General features: G+C 53.1%; 2 protein-coding genes across 2 annotated transcripts; both read right to left on the reverse strand.

The window, feature by feature from the left end:
• Positions 1–5,051: 5,051 nt before the first annotated feature.
• PAQR7 (progestin and adipoQ receptor family member 7) lies at positions 5,052–8,231 on the reverse strand. Its single transcript, XM_084300648.1, has 2 exons — positions 8,175–8,231; positions 5,052–6,388 (listed from the first exon to the last, which is right to left on the reverse strand). The coding sequence occupies exon 2, from the start codon at positions 6,347–6,349 to the stop codon at positions 5,309–5,311; it is 1,041 nt and encodes a 346-aa protein (XP_084156774.1). The 5' UTR covers positions 6,350–6,388; positions 8,175–8,231; the 3' UTR covers positions 5,052–5,308.
• Positions 8,232–10,227: 1,996 nt separating this feature from the next.
• STMN1 (stathmin 1) lies at positions 10,228–14,194 on the reverse strand. The gene is made up of 5 exons (XM_084300656.1): positions 14,157–14,194; positions 13,086–13,155; positions 12,188–12,360; positions 11,302–11,493; positions 10,228–10,975 (listed from the first exon to the last, which is right to left on the reverse strand). The coding sequence occupies exons 2-5, from the start codon at positions 13,096–13,098 to the stop codon at positions 10,907–10,909; spliced, it is 447 nt and encodes a 148-aa protein (XP_084156782.1). The 5' UTR covers positions 13,099–13,155; positions 14,157–14,194; the 3' UTR covers positions 10,228–10,906.
• Between the last annotated feature and the right edge of the window lie 465 nt (positions 14,195–14,659).

The following is a 14,659-nucleotide window of genomic DNA, read 5'->3' on the forward strand; positions in this document are numbered from 1 at the left end:
TACTGAAGACCACGGAGGAAATTTAATGTTAAGACAGCCTATTAAACATGATGAGACACTTTTGTATTGGTAGACAAATAGGTGTTAGACATTTTAAAAAGATAAACAAATTACAAATAAAGAGCACATTAAAAATAAAACGTACCTTCCTTTACAAAAATGTGTAAAATTAAGCTCTATGGCATCCAATGAAAAGTTACAACCCCTGACATCTTCCATCCGTGTGAGCGAATTTCACATTACAGTTTAGTTCACTACTGGAGCAACTGACGGAGTGCAAGCTTTGCACGCTGAATTTATACTTGCTAGGGAGGGAGGGAGGAGAAAATCAATCTGCTGGCCAGTCTGCTACAGCTCCAAGCATAATTTAACTGTAATCAAATTAACATCTACAGGGAAAAATCACATTAAAAAAAATAATAATAATAAAATCCACTGCTCAGACTTCCTTCAGGCGATCTTCCCTTGCCCCTCTCCAGCACCTTCCAAGCTTTAAGAACCATCTCAGCGTAAGGCAAACAGCAAAAAAGAAAGCAATACCCCAGGCCACCCCACCCCGTCCACACCCTTACCTATTAATTTGATTGCAAAATGCTGCTTGTTCTAATGCGGGGCATAGGCAGGCTTTGCACCATGAACGCAGTCCTTTCAGGCGGAGCAATCAGACGTCTTAGAGACTTGAGTTACAGCAGAAATGCTGAGGTCCTGGTTTAGACAACTTCAAGCTTTGCATTTTTGCATCCTAGCACAGTGTGGTCAAACAAGGAGCCTTGGTGATGGGTATGGGATAAACGGGTGATCAAAGACATCAGGCAGACTTACTGTGATGAACCAGGAGAATTTCATTCTCTTTGGTGTTTGGGAATGGAGTTTCATCGGTTTGATGAATGACGTAGAGGTCCCAAGCGGCACAGGCTACAGCTCAGACCATCAGGACAAAATACTACCTGACCCTCTGGTCGTTTGGGGCAGAGGGTTTTTGTTGTCTGATTCATTTGTGGTTTGCTTTGGTTTTTAAAGGAAACTTGCTTATTTTGAATTGAAATTGGAATTTCAGAAGACCTCTGTCACTACACAGATGCACTTACGACATGGCATTAGTGCCCTACAATTAACTCTGTTCTTTATGCCTTCAAAAACCAGCAAGTAAAATGCTTTCCCTTATCGATTTAAATGAAATAGTTGTTGACCAACAGAAGATGGTTTATCCCCGTAATCCCATAAGACATTACTTATGAAAAATTATGTTACCACAGCAGCCATATTAACTCGGTCAATTAACGGCATAATTATCAATACTGATTTTCTGTGGCTGCTTCTGTCAAAGCACTGGAGTTATCTTCTGGCATTGTTTTTCATTCTTTTAATACACGGTTGGTTATAAAAAGGCTAACTACAACCAAGCTAGAGTTTACATATCACAATAGCAACATTCAGCTTGGCTATGCAAAATCTAAGAATGTAAATCCTCCCCAAAGGAATGCGGTGTAAATTTCTGCAGAAAATCTCTTCTGTTGTAACAGCTTAGTGCTGCACTCCTGATAAAAACAAAACAGAACACAGTAACAGTACTTTGGGCAGCTCCAAACTCATTCCTTCTTCATATACAGCACCTGTCCTTATATTCCATGATCCCTGACCCCTCATTTATTTTCCCCATGCCACCTCTCTTGTCACATTGACTTCTTTTAAACATCCCTGAACATTGCAACTGCTACTCCATTTTCCCAGCCCGTATAACTTGGTGTTTCCTTTCAGGAGCAAGTTGCTACCCCCCCAGTCTAGCTGTCAGACACACTGAAGATGAAGTGATGTTTACATCTAGCCTGTAAAAACGGAGCAGGTGACACCCATTCAAACACTCTAAAATTTAGTAAATACAAGCAAAATGTTTGGAAGAGGGAAGAAGAAGAGACCTCATTTTAGAAAAGGGAAGCTAGGGAAAGAAATAGGCTTGCTTTGTGTACAGAGGTTTTCCTGGAGCTCGTGTTAGCAGCACAGTAGCCAAAAATTCAGACCTGTTATGCATGCTTGGTATGAAGATGCCACTCCTGCTCTAGGATCAATATTTGCTGAGAAGTATAACTAGCACTATAATGCTCTTTTAGATTTTTCTGATCAGTGCCCTGCTAAAGTGTATCGCCAATACAAGTAGCCTGTATAGGATGCATAAACTTCCTCTGCTGAAAACTCCGACGCTCATCAATATCTTTTAATTTTGGTGCTGAGGACCAGTCAATAGGTCATGTCCGATTTCATAGCTAAATGACAGCTTGCTGGAAGTACTCAGTCGTTTTGGCAAGCTATTGGTCTCCAGCCAGCCATTTCTATTAAATACTTAAAGTAGGTTTTTAAACATTTTTCTACCATTGGTACAAAAGATTCCTAACCCATCCGAGTGGTCCATGGACACCCCCCCACCCCCTGCAAAGATTCTGAAGCTTTGTTTGAAAATCCCAAGAATTAGAAGAGACTGAGCTATGGTGTCTGGGGAACCTCCTCGTTTTATAAAAGATTCATGTTAGGGGAAACCTTTATCAATCTGCACTTAGTGTTCCAAGATGCATTATCTCAAGTGAAAGGGCATTTCAGTCAAATGACAACTTGACCGGTCAGGAGGGAAAATGAATTCAAGTGCTGATGGCAATTTTATGGCAGCGATATGCTGCTCTTTACTTTAGTCCAGATATTTTGCAGATAGGAATATTTACACAGACTGTCCTGCCAGTATTCAGTGTTTAGCAACAACACAAGTAGTGATGTAAGGAGAGAATGCTGTATTTTCTCCCAGGTCAAGCAGCGACATCACCCACATCTTATTGTAGTTGGTTGTGCTGCAAAATACCCTCCAAATTTCATCTGCCTACTAAATTATGTTTTCTTATCTCAGGGTCAAACACCATAAAAATCATTCAGTCGTGGAAATATTCTCCTAAGATCAGACCTTTTAATTCCTACTCATCAATAGTGTGCACTTTATGTGTACAATTGATTTTGATTTTCTACTGCACTTGTCTGACCCACAACGGCCGGCTGGATAGCGAGAGGCACAGACATCAGCGACGTGTCCTACAGGCTTGTGGGACAATGCAGACTCACTCCTGTAGTCTCATTCAATACTGACATCGGGATCACAAATGATAATGAGAAATTTGGGCAACCACACTACTCAATATTGTCTTTATGATTGCACAATCCAGCAGTGCTGGAGGCAGATCACAGAATAGGACATAAAGAGAGAGGCACAGCTCTTGATCTCTGTCTGCTTTCTGTGCTGGGTTATAGAATCAATTTTTATCGCTATGATATACGTGTGAATTAGTAGGTGCAGACTTGTGGGTTTGCTTTCCCAAAGGATCTTTCTGAAGATGCCCTGGCTTTTATCCAAAAGGTTTAAGGTGGTTTTTTGGTCACTAGTTATTTTTAAGCTTAGATTTCATGCAACATTTCTACTTAGGACGCCCTTTTTTTGCTGCTCAAGCTCTTCACTATATTGCAAAAAGCTTCCTGTAAGCAAGCAGGGTGCTTGTACTCACAAAACATTCCCTGCTAAGATGCTGAATGCTCAAAACCAGCTTAGTACTGTTTAGGAATTTCTTGCACAGCAATTTAGTAGATCAAAGTTGACAGTATTTAAACCCCATTGCTACAACCGAGAAATATCCAATCTGATGTGCCTCAGCACGTTTAAAGAGAAGGCAACCACTTTTCCCTAAAGACATTGTAGAAGGTGCATTTGTGTGGAGCTCTCCCTTGGTGAGCGAAGATCATTCACTGCTCGTGCAGGGCTGCTGCTCACCGTGCACGTGGCCGTTTGTCCGGCTGCAGCCCAGTGAATAAAGCAGTTAATTGGACCCTATAAGAAATGGGGCTGGGCAGAAGTCTAATACAGCAAGAAGCCAATGCCTAGGGAAATCTGAAAATCATAGAAGAGGGAAGGCTGCATTGGACTCAGTAAAACTGGTTTCTTTGTTTGTTTTTCCACCAAAATAGCAAAGGCAAAGAGAAAAAATCATAAATCTGACCAGAGCAAGGAGTAAGGCTACACCAAAAACTGAAGGGGCAATGGCAGCAGTCACGTAAGAGGAGCTCTTCAAGTCCTCCACTCATTTGTAAATTCCTGGCAGATCTGGAGGCAACCAGGGCCCTGCACCAAACCCAAAAAAAGCCGACGGTGCAATCTGGTGGCAAACAAGCTGACGTCCAGCTGAGGCTCCCTTTTGTAGGCAAACTGGGGGGATAGGGGCTGGCTGGGGGGTTTGTGGAGAGGCCACGCTCAGAGGGGGGCGATCCATGGCTTTACCCCAGCTGGCAGCCTGTCGGGGGGGACCCCAGGGATTGCTGCTGGGCCTCACATTGCTCGCCACCTTCCTGAATGCTCTGGGTGACGGGGCTGGAAGCGGCCCCCCAAAACCTGCTGCTAACACCGGGGAGCTGGGTCTGGCCTCCCTGTGAGGAGCAGGCCCGGGGGGGCTCAGCGCAGGGCTCCTGTACTTGGAGGGCAGCCATGAGGCAGGTGGAGAAGACAAGAAGACAAAGGGCAATGGGCACAGGCCGCACCAGGAGAGGTTCTGTCCTGATATAGGAAAGAATTTTTTTACAGTGGGAATAATCAGTTGAGGGCAGGACCTCCCCAGGGACGTGGCAGAAGCTGACAGGGCGTGAGGGGACAGGCTGCCAGACATCCCACCCCGGCTCCCTGTCCCCATCCAGTGTGGGCCTGGGGATCTTCTGGGGACCCTTCCAAACAGTTCCAATCCCACCACCCCAAGCCCACCTGTGTGCTCTTTGAGCAGACAGCTCTGCACAATTCCCTACCCTACATAAAAAGGGCCTGAACTGATCTGAAATAAACCTTCTACCCTTCATTATGATTTATACAAGCCCCCATGGGTCTGTTTGCTTTGGTGGGTCGGATGCTGCCACCGCTACCGGGGAAGTTGGTCGGCAGCTCCTGACTTTTTGCCCCAAGCCTCAGGAACATCCCAGAACCTTTCCCAGCTCCCATCCGCGAAGGCACAGGGCTGCACCACCACCAGCGTTTTGTTCCAGCTGTTTATTCAGGCGTTTGAACGAAACCAGTGTACCATTTTGAGAACAAGCTGGGATTAACTGTGAATTAAAAAAAGCACGAAGAGCAGCTCTAATTCCCCCTCCCTAACCAGAGCAGTGCCCAGAAACAGCTCGCAAAGCGTCTCATTCCTCTTCTCCTCAATCTCTGTGGCCTTTGCCACGGCATCGCTGCAACCAGCTGCAGAGGAACCGCTCAGGCCCGCGGACGAGCGCCCCAGCTTCTCCCGTGGAGCTCCTAATCTTCTTTGAAGCTCAGCTTGTTCTGCACCTTGCGGGCCATGAACGTGGCCGTGAGGACCGAGCAGGTCACGGTGAAGAGGCACAGGGCAGAGAAGTTGTGAGCCAGGTCACCGTGCAGGGAGGAGTAGATGTGCCGCCGGGACTCGTAGTCCAGCACCACCGCCTCGATCTGCGCCAGCGTGCAGAGCACCAGGCAGACGTGGAAGATCTGGTGGCTCTGCCCGAAGAAATGGCACTTCCCAGGGAACAACTTCTCCGGGTAGGGGTGGGAGAAAAAAAAGGCGCCGATGAGGAAAAACAGGACCTGGCACTTGTGATACAGCAGCGCCGGGTCCGCGTGCTCAGCCGGCGGGGCGGTGTAGATGCGGTGCACTACGGGGCTGATGTCCAGCACGTAGGCCAGACCCGAGGGCATCTCCTGGCACAGCCTGCCCAGCACGTGGGCGGACTGGTGGTAGCGGAATTTGGCATAGCAGGAGCCGGCGCAGGACAGCCACGCCAGCAGGACGGCCCCGGGCATGTAAAAGCCCTTGACCTTCTCGTGCCAGCTGGGCTCGATGGCGTAGTAGTAGTGCCCCAGCGCGCTGCCGTACTGGTAGACGGCCACCCCCACGTAGTCCATGAAGAAGAAGCTGTAGTGCCAGAACTCGGATTTGGCCTGCAGGAGGTGCGCGAGGGTGCTGAAGGTCAGGTAGGTGATGGACGCCACGATGATGATGAGGAGGGGCTGGGCGTGCGGGTCCTGCCCGAAATCCACCCTCTGCGAGAGCTGCTGGAACCGCAGCAGGAGGATGAGGGCGGCCACCAGGTGGGTCCAGACGTTGATGGCTTCGTTGTGCTGCTGGAAGAGCGTGGAGAAGTAATAGCGCCACGTCTGGTGCACCGGCCGGTAGCCGGTGTGGATGTAGGGCTTCCAGAAGACCTTCGGCACCTCGGCACTGCTGACAGTGGAGGGGGAGAGCGGGGCCAGCAGCTGAGGGACCTGCCGCACGTTGACGAAGAGGCGGCTGAGCTTTTCAGGGACGGCCGTTGCCATGACACAGCCAAAGTCCAGTTCGCCGCCACCCAGCACAACCTTTGGGACAAAGAAGAAAGTTTTGCTGTGGGGTTTAATGGCAGTTTCACCAAACTCAGCAACAGGGGCTGTTTGAATGCTTTTTTTTTTAATTTATTTTAATATGTAAAATCCTGCATGACTAGAGAGTAGCTGAAATAAGAGAGTCTCCAAAAATAGCGATATGAAGGAGGCTGATGTGATACTTAAGCCCTGCTGGAGTGCCCCACACAGGCGACAGTCTGGAAGACTGGAGAGGCAGAGGACACCAGCACGGGGTTAATCAACAAAATAATTAATTTATCAGGATACACCAACTCCTAAGCTCAGCTCGGCCCTTCCCAGGGGTTCGGGATGTTCTGTTCCTACAACATCCTGAGCAAACTTCCCGCTGCAGGAGCGGCCCCGATCTTCCCTTGCCGGCCGCCTGCAGAATCCCTGCTCGAGGCTCTGGCCGGGCACCCTGCCCTACCTGAGGAGAAGCTGCCTCGGGGGATGAAGTAACGGAGCAGGGGAGCAGAGCCGTAATCTGATTGAGGTTTTCACTGTCTGTTTTCAACTCTGCGTTTGCCGTATGACTTTACACGAAAACAATGCAGCCTGAGTGAGTTTATCCGGTTGCATCACTGACATCCAGCAGCGTAATCTTTCCGAGCAAGCTTCCTATATTTATGCTTTTGAAGCTGCTGTCCCTGCCGAGATAAAGGCAGCCCCGCTCTGCCTTTGCATGGTGGCCTTAAAGGCTCACTGAAAAGAACTCGCTGGAGGTGAGCTCCCCCACGCCCGTTTACCTGCTCCTGCTCAGACAAGTGGGGGAAAACAGCCAAATTCCTGCCCTGGTGCTGATTTACAGCCTTAACTCCTGGCAAGTTCAGTCATTTCAGGCACGGCTCAGACAGGAAAAGCTTTTCAAAGTTTGGAAACGGAGGAGGAGGGAGTGGGACTGCTTTGTATTTTTTACGCTCCAGAATTTCCTCATCGCAGCGGAGCAGATAGGTCCCTAACCCACGCTTGCCTGGGGAGCACAAATAGGGATAAAAATCGGCTCTTTGCCGCTCGGCTCCCCTCTCGAGTGCTCTTTTCCCACCTTGCCTGGCTAAGGAGGCTCCCCCTTGACCCAAGCCCCCCCGTGATGGTGTGGGCTGCCGTGGGGAGGTCCAGAGCAGCCTCGGGTCCCACTGGGGCGGATGTGGGCGAGAGCAGCTCTAATGAGAGATGGGGACACCGCAATGCGTGGGGACCTTCGGTTTGTGATGGTTCCCATGGGAAAGGTGCCCCCGGGCAGATTTTGGGGCACAGGCAGCAGGATCCAGGCAGGAGGAGGCAGGGGAGGCTCTGGAGGCCGTTTGGGGCCCTCCCAAGGACCAGGTTTACTCCTCCAAAGCTCTTCCCAGCCACGAAGCCTTAAGGGATGCTCGTGTAGGGCCGGGGCAGCGCTGGGCACCCCAAACCCTGCTCGTACCGGCCTCCAACCCCCCCCCCCCCCCCCCATCGCACCCGGGATTTCCTGCAGCACATTTCCGCAGCATCCGTCCCGTGTCCCCCCCCCAAACCGAGCCTCCCTCGGGGCCTCACCCCCAGCCCCCGCAGCCCCCCGGAGCCCCAGCCCAAAGCTCGGAAACCCGGCTCAGCACCGAGCCTCCCCCCCCAATTCCCTCCAGCCTCCACCCTCCAGCAGGCACCCGGCGGGGGGGCGATGCCCCCTTTCGGCTGAGCCTCCCCCAATCCCACCGCCCCCTCCCGGTGCCCCCAGCCCGGAGCTGTCCCCGTTTGTCCCCGTTTGTCCCCGGTACCCCCCCAAAGGCACCTGCAGAGCCCCGCTGCGGCCGCGCTGCCCTGCGGAGGTCGCGGAGCCCCGGCTCCCTCCCAGCCTCCGCAGCCGCCGCCCCCAGCGCCGGGCCCGCCCCGTACCGGGGCTCGGAGCTGCCGCACCCCCCCCCCACCCCGGGGGGAATTTGGGGGGGACCTCGGGGGCTGCTCGGGACCGGGGGGGGGACCCGCAGCCAGCGCTGGGCACCGGGAGCCGCCCCCGGGGCCTCGGCAGGGCCGGGGGAGCGGAGGATGCCCGCAGAAAGGGGAGGGGGGGAGGGCTCCGTGCAAGCAAAACCTTGTGTTTTATGGGGGTGGGGGTGGGAATTGGGGGGTTTGGGGGGTTTTGATGCCTTTTGGCGGTGGGAATTGGTGGGGATATCGGTTTTACTCCCTTACAAGGGGCTGTTGGTGCAGCTCGCTGCAGCGCGGCGCTGAAGGAAGAAGGAAGCTGCAGCTCTGCTGGCAGCGCGGGCATTGTTCGGGCAGGTTCTCCCCGTCAGGCAGAGGAATTTTCCTCTTTTTTTTATTTCCTGCACCAGGGCAGGGCCTTTCCTTTACCCCTTTCTCCCCCCAGGATGTGCATCCCCCTCCCCATCCCCCTGCCGAGGCCCCAGCCCCACGCCTCGGGCTCCATTTCGCACACGAAGGCGCAGAAAAGCAGAACTGCAGGGAACAGAAGGCCCCAGGCAGCCGTGTGACAGCTCTGGCAAGTCAAAGAAGCGTATTTAATGCCTTCCTGCTCTTCATAGCGGTTGGGTTTTGGCATCCTTCTCGTCCTTGGAAGGAAGGGGGGAGCATACAGCATTTGGGCTGCTGGGACTTCGCTCGAGCACCAGGCAACCATGTTAAGGCAGAGATTTTTGGGTTTCAGTTGGCTCTTACACATAAAGATGGGAATGATTCTGAGCAGCAGCCTCACCACACGGTGCCAGAGCCGCTCACCTTCTTTCAGAGGCAGGTCTGTAATGCCTGAGGTCTTTTCCCCCCGCACTGAGCTCATCGCAGCCCCCACCCCTGTGCCACTGAAAGCATCGAGCCTGCTACTCCCCCTGCAGCTGGGGGCTTCTGAGCAGGCACAAGTACAGCCCTTCCTGCCCCCAAGTGTAAAGCACAAGAGCTGGAAAGTTCTTTAATCAAGAGCTCGGCCACCCCATCTGTGCAGCCTGGCTTTGTGTTGCCCTATTCCCCACCTTTTTTCCCCCCCTCCCCTTTTTGTTGCATTTTTCCAAAGCACCAAGCGCGATATCCGAGAGCTTTCCGAAGCGAGCCTCCCTCCTTGGCAATCCCCAGAGCGCCGGGGAGTGATCCAGGACTCAATTAGCCCCTTTAAAAATATCCCTACCAGGTTTTCCCTCCTCAGAATATCAATGTCCAGTGCGTGGTCAGTGCCAGGAGCTCTGGGCACAGAGCAGAAGGAGCCCCATGAGCAAGGAGAGGGAGCAGAGCTCAGTGCCGGACAGCACGAGGAGCTGAGAAGTGACAAGCCCCCTGCTCCGAGGGAAGGCGATCATTACTGCCAATTATTTCAGCTCAGGAAGTTACACACTTCATTCATTACAGCTATTTATACTCACCCATCGCAACCTCGCCTTCACTACCAAGCTGCACGGGTACTCGTGGACACGCCAGACCCTGTGTTGATCTTACAGGAAGGGTGTTTGTGTTTTTTTGTTTTTAAGGCAAGCGTACAATACAGCAATGCGCCACCTAAAAGCATCTTTACTCACAGCACAAGTACAGTTGTACGTTTCACTTCCCAGAAAAACAAGCACGGCATGCATCTCTGCGGGCAGGCCTTATCTCCAGACTCGCCCCAGGGCACAGTTTTTTTATCCCACATCTGCAGCAGACACCAAATTCTGTCTTCAGCAGCATTTTCTGTTGTGGATGTGGCTCTCACCCCATGACGCTGCAGCAAGGGGTACACAGATCCCGATTCAACAGCACAAGTTATCTTCCAGAAACCCTTACCAAAAAAATAAGCGGGTCAGCTCGGAGTCATGTGGCAACAAGGACTCGTTTGTCGAGGCACCAGCATCTGAAGGGAGGTGGCTCTGAACCCTTTGAACAAAAACACCCCACAGCTGACAAGGGCTGAGGTGTCCAAACAAAGCTCCCACTGTACAAGCGAGACAATGAGCGTGCTCTGGGAAGAGACAGTTACACAGCACGCCCATGGGTGCAAGGAGAAATGCTGTTACAGATTTTTGGGTCAGCGCTGGCTCAGGATGCCTGTTGTATGCATCGGCCAACCAATTCTTCCTCAGGTCAGTGCCAGAAATGATTCTCATGGTAACAGCACTGTGCAGCTTTATTTAGTCACTCAGTTACAGCAGTATTTTAGAAGACTGGGACAGAGTCAGATTATTATTTTTTTTTTTTTTTGAAGTGTAACATATTGAGCATGGAACAGTTTACTACATATTCCTTTCACAAATGTCTTACAGAGCTGATACAGTACTAGCCATCAACCCAGGAGCGAGTGCTCTGGAGTAGAAAAGGATGCAACAAGAAGATAGCTACACTGGAAAGACAACACTTTAGAAAAAGTGAAACATGGAAGGTCTCCCCTCTAGCCCCCAAAGAAAGCGTACAGTTTGGATCTAACTTTACAGTTCTACATCAGTTTCTAGAAACTTAAAAAACAAAACCAAAAAGTAAAACCACTGGCCAGTACAGTCTTTGGATATTTAGAGGAGGGGGAGAGTGTCAGTTTCCAGAACGAAGTCAGTCAGTTTCGGCCTCACCGGGGTCTTTGCCTTCTTTGTTCTTTCGAACCTCTTCAATGTGCTTGTCCTGGAAGCCAACAGCAGGGGAGCAGTGAGCCGCAGAGCGCGCCCCCGCCTGAATCCCAGCCCCAGTTCACACCTGCAGCACCTCGAGAAAGGCTCGAGAGGAAGTGAGCAGCCTGCTCTAACCCCATCCGCCCTCCTCCCCCACGAGGAGGATTTCTACAAGGTCTCCCACAGATTTAAAGATCTTCTTTTGAGACTGGACCCACAGAACACCCAGGGATGTGTCTATTCGTACCAGTCCCCTCACACAGCCATTTACTGGTCTCTAACTGGTTTGTGAGTGAGGAGCACTGGCACGTTCCCTCCCAACCACGACTCGACACCTACCTTCTCCCTCAAGCGTTCCAGTTTAGCAGCCATTTGTGCCTCACGGTTCTCTTTGTTGGCTTCCATTTTGTGGGTCAGCTTCTCCTCTGCCATTTTGCTGAAGTTGTTGTTTTCTTCAATGGCTTTCTGAAGCACTTCTTTTTCATGCTCCCTCTTCTCAGCTAGCTGCTTCAGGACTTCTGCTTCATGAGACTGACAAAACAGACCAGGCACATTCTGAACATTAAAAAACTGCACAGCTAAAATCCAGGTACCTGCAACTCCTCAGCAGAGGTTTTTCTGCCGCTTTAATTGGAATCTGCATCAATTCTTGATGCAGTACAAAGCCCCCCAGTACCTGCTCCACCTCCATAGCCCGTATTTCACCACTACTAGTGACACAGGAAAGCAAATTTGTGTCACTGCTCACAAATCTTTAAGTGGGATTTATCCCAGAATTGTACACTGATTTTTACTTTAATACCTATTGATCTTTCCTAGAAGACTCTGGCTTCTCAGAACAGTGAGTTACTGATTCCAGTCACACTGGAGATCTTACATCAGCAAGATCTTACATCAAGATGCTGCATCCACAAGCTTTCTAATTATAGATTCACCGCTAGGTTTTTCAGGAGAACATGAATCTTTCATGACATTATAAATAGAGACCAGGACAGCTTCTTGCTGAAAGACCATCACCTCTCAGTTATCTCCCCCGTTTAATTGGCCATTTAAAATAACTTGGGAAATAAATCTCCCTGAGAGCCCAAGATTGTTACAATCTCAGTTACTATTCCCTTCACCATAACGCAAGCCACTCACCATTTGTCTTACGCAACACAAACCTAAGAAAACCCCCACACACTAATCAAGCAGAACTCACTTTAACTTGTTACTGCAAACCTACCTTACGTCTCTCTTCTGCTGCTTCCAACTTCTTCTGGATTTCTTCCAATGACAGATCCTTCTTCTTTGGGGGAGAAAGAGGGAATTCTGGGACTGCTTCTTTTGAGCGGGGACTCAGTATCAGCTCAAATGCCTGCCCAGAGGCACGCTTTTCCAGTTCCTTCACTTGTATATCTAGGAACACGAAAAAGAAATGGGATTTGAAGCCATGAAATGGACTTAGCTAACTGGAACAGCAGTCTTCAAGAACCGAATGCCACCACACTCCCTTAAGGCTACAGGTGCATCAGAGCAGATAGCTCTGTTCTACACAGCAGCACCTCTCAAAAACACAGTGGACAGTTTTATTTTTTGCCTGGATACATTACTCAAGTGCCTGACACTTGATTTTAGCTTTTAATATCCAGACGCACAAAAACAAGCGTAGCATACTTCCAAATGAAAAAAACGTTTTTTCTTCAATGAGAAGTTAGAGGTGAGCATTTTAAATCTCTTCTTCAGACCTAACATAGAAGGCTCTCTCTGAAACCCTTTCTCTGAGAAACACCTAAGCTAGCTTCCTGCTATTTAAACACCTCCACAGGGGCACAGGCATATCAGCCCTGTATGGCTTCAGCTGTAGCAGCACACCAGTTCTGATCACCAAGATGTCTCAATGACAGTCGGTTCTGTTAAGTGAGCAGATGGCATGCAGATGAATCGAAGCCCATCTGCTATCAGCCTAGTTTGAGATGGCTTTTGGTTCTGTTTCCACACGCGCTGCTTTAACAGCTTCTCCAAAGCAACCTAGAGAGGGTAGAGAAGCCTGGCGACAACAGTTAATTTAACACAGCACAACAATTACATAGGAAATTAAGAGGTGGGGAGGAAAAGCGCTTTGGGCACACGATGCTACGTACCAGAAGTAGCCATGACCGAGGAAATTCTCCTCCAGCAGCCTGCTCTGCAAGACCTCCAACAGCTGGACTCCTGGGTAACAAAGAGACAGGGCTCTGAGCAGCAGGCACACGGCTGCCATTCCCCCCAGCGCCCCACAGCAGCGAGAAAAGGCCCAAGGGGCCGACAGGTGACTGCACCCGCTAATTAGGAGCCGGCGGAGGCTGCTGCGGACGGGTGGGAGCGGCGCTGCCGCCGATGCAATTAGCGCCCGGCGGGGCTGCGCCCACCGCAGACAGCGCGGGCGGCGCTAGGACCCGGCTCCCCGCCTCGTCCCCTCCCCTCCCCGCGGCCGCCCGGCGCCAGCCAATGAGCGCGGCGCGCTGGGGCGGAGGCCCCGCCCCCCCGGCACGCGCCCCGCCAACCGCACCGAATTCAAACGGCCGGAGAGGGGCGGGCGGGGGGAGGGAGGGGAGGGGGAGCGCGCGCGCGCGGGCGGGGGGCTCGGGGAGGGGGCGGGGCCAACGGCTACATCCGGGCACCCCCCGGCGCCCCCTCCCCTCCCCTCACCCCCCTCCTCCTCCTCCCCCTCCCCTCTCCCCACAGCCGCCCCCCAGGGGAGCGGCCCCGCCCCGCCCCCTCCCCACTGACAATGGCGGGGTCCTGTCAGGGAGGGAAGGGGAGGGGAGGGGAGGGGGCGCCGCCGCCGCCTTTCTCCTCAGCCGCCATCAGGGCGGCTCCCCCTCCGAGCCGACGGCGGGACAATGGGACCCCCGCCCATTGTCTCCCGCAGCCCCCCGGCTCCTCGTCACCCCCTCACGGACCCCCCACACAACCCCCGACCCCCCTCACGGACACAACCGACGACCCCACGGCCCCCCCCACAGCCCCTCAGAGCCCTCCGCGGCCCCTCAGAGCCCCCCGCGCCGCCTCCCCTCGCCCTGACAACCGCCCTCAGCGCCCTCCCGCCGGCTCCGCTCCCCGCTACGACTCCCTCTCCACAGCCCAGCGGCCGTTCTCATCACCGCCGCGCCCACCCTCGGCCCAGCGCCGCCACCGCCGGGCCCTCGGCAGCAGGAGCAGCGCGCACCCACCTGCCCGCTCCGCCGCTCCGGCCCCACTCCGCTCCCGCCCGCCCCGCCGCGCACAAAAGCGCCAAACAAAGGCACGTGACCCGCCCCGCCCCGCCCCTATTGGCCGAACGCGGCGGCACGTGCCGCCCGCCGCGGGAGGGGAGGGGGGGGGGAAGCAGGGCGAGGCTGGGGGGCTCGCGCCCCGCTCCCCGCCGCCCGCTGCATGCCGGGAGTTGTAGTTCGCGGGGGGGCGGGGCGGCGACCCCCGAGGGCCGATGGCGGCCGGTGGGGAGGGTGCGGGGTCGCGACGCGGAGCGCGGCGGCTCCGCGGGGCGGCTCGGGGGGTGCGCGGCTCTGCGGGGCGTCCTCCTGCCGCTCCTCGAGGGCGGTGGGACTCCCTTTGTCTGCCATCCCCACAGGGATGGACGCTCACGTCAGTGCCACCTGCCTCAGGGATGGCCACTTGTACCTCAGGGGTGGCCACTTATGCCTCAGGGGTGGTGACCTACACCTCAGGAACATTT

This window comes from Netta rufina (assembly GCF_964035555.1).
Source record: "Netta rufina genome assembly, chromosome: 23".
Lineage (NCBI taxonomy): Eukaryota > Metazoa > Chordata > Aves > Anseriformes > Anatidae > Netta > Netta rufina.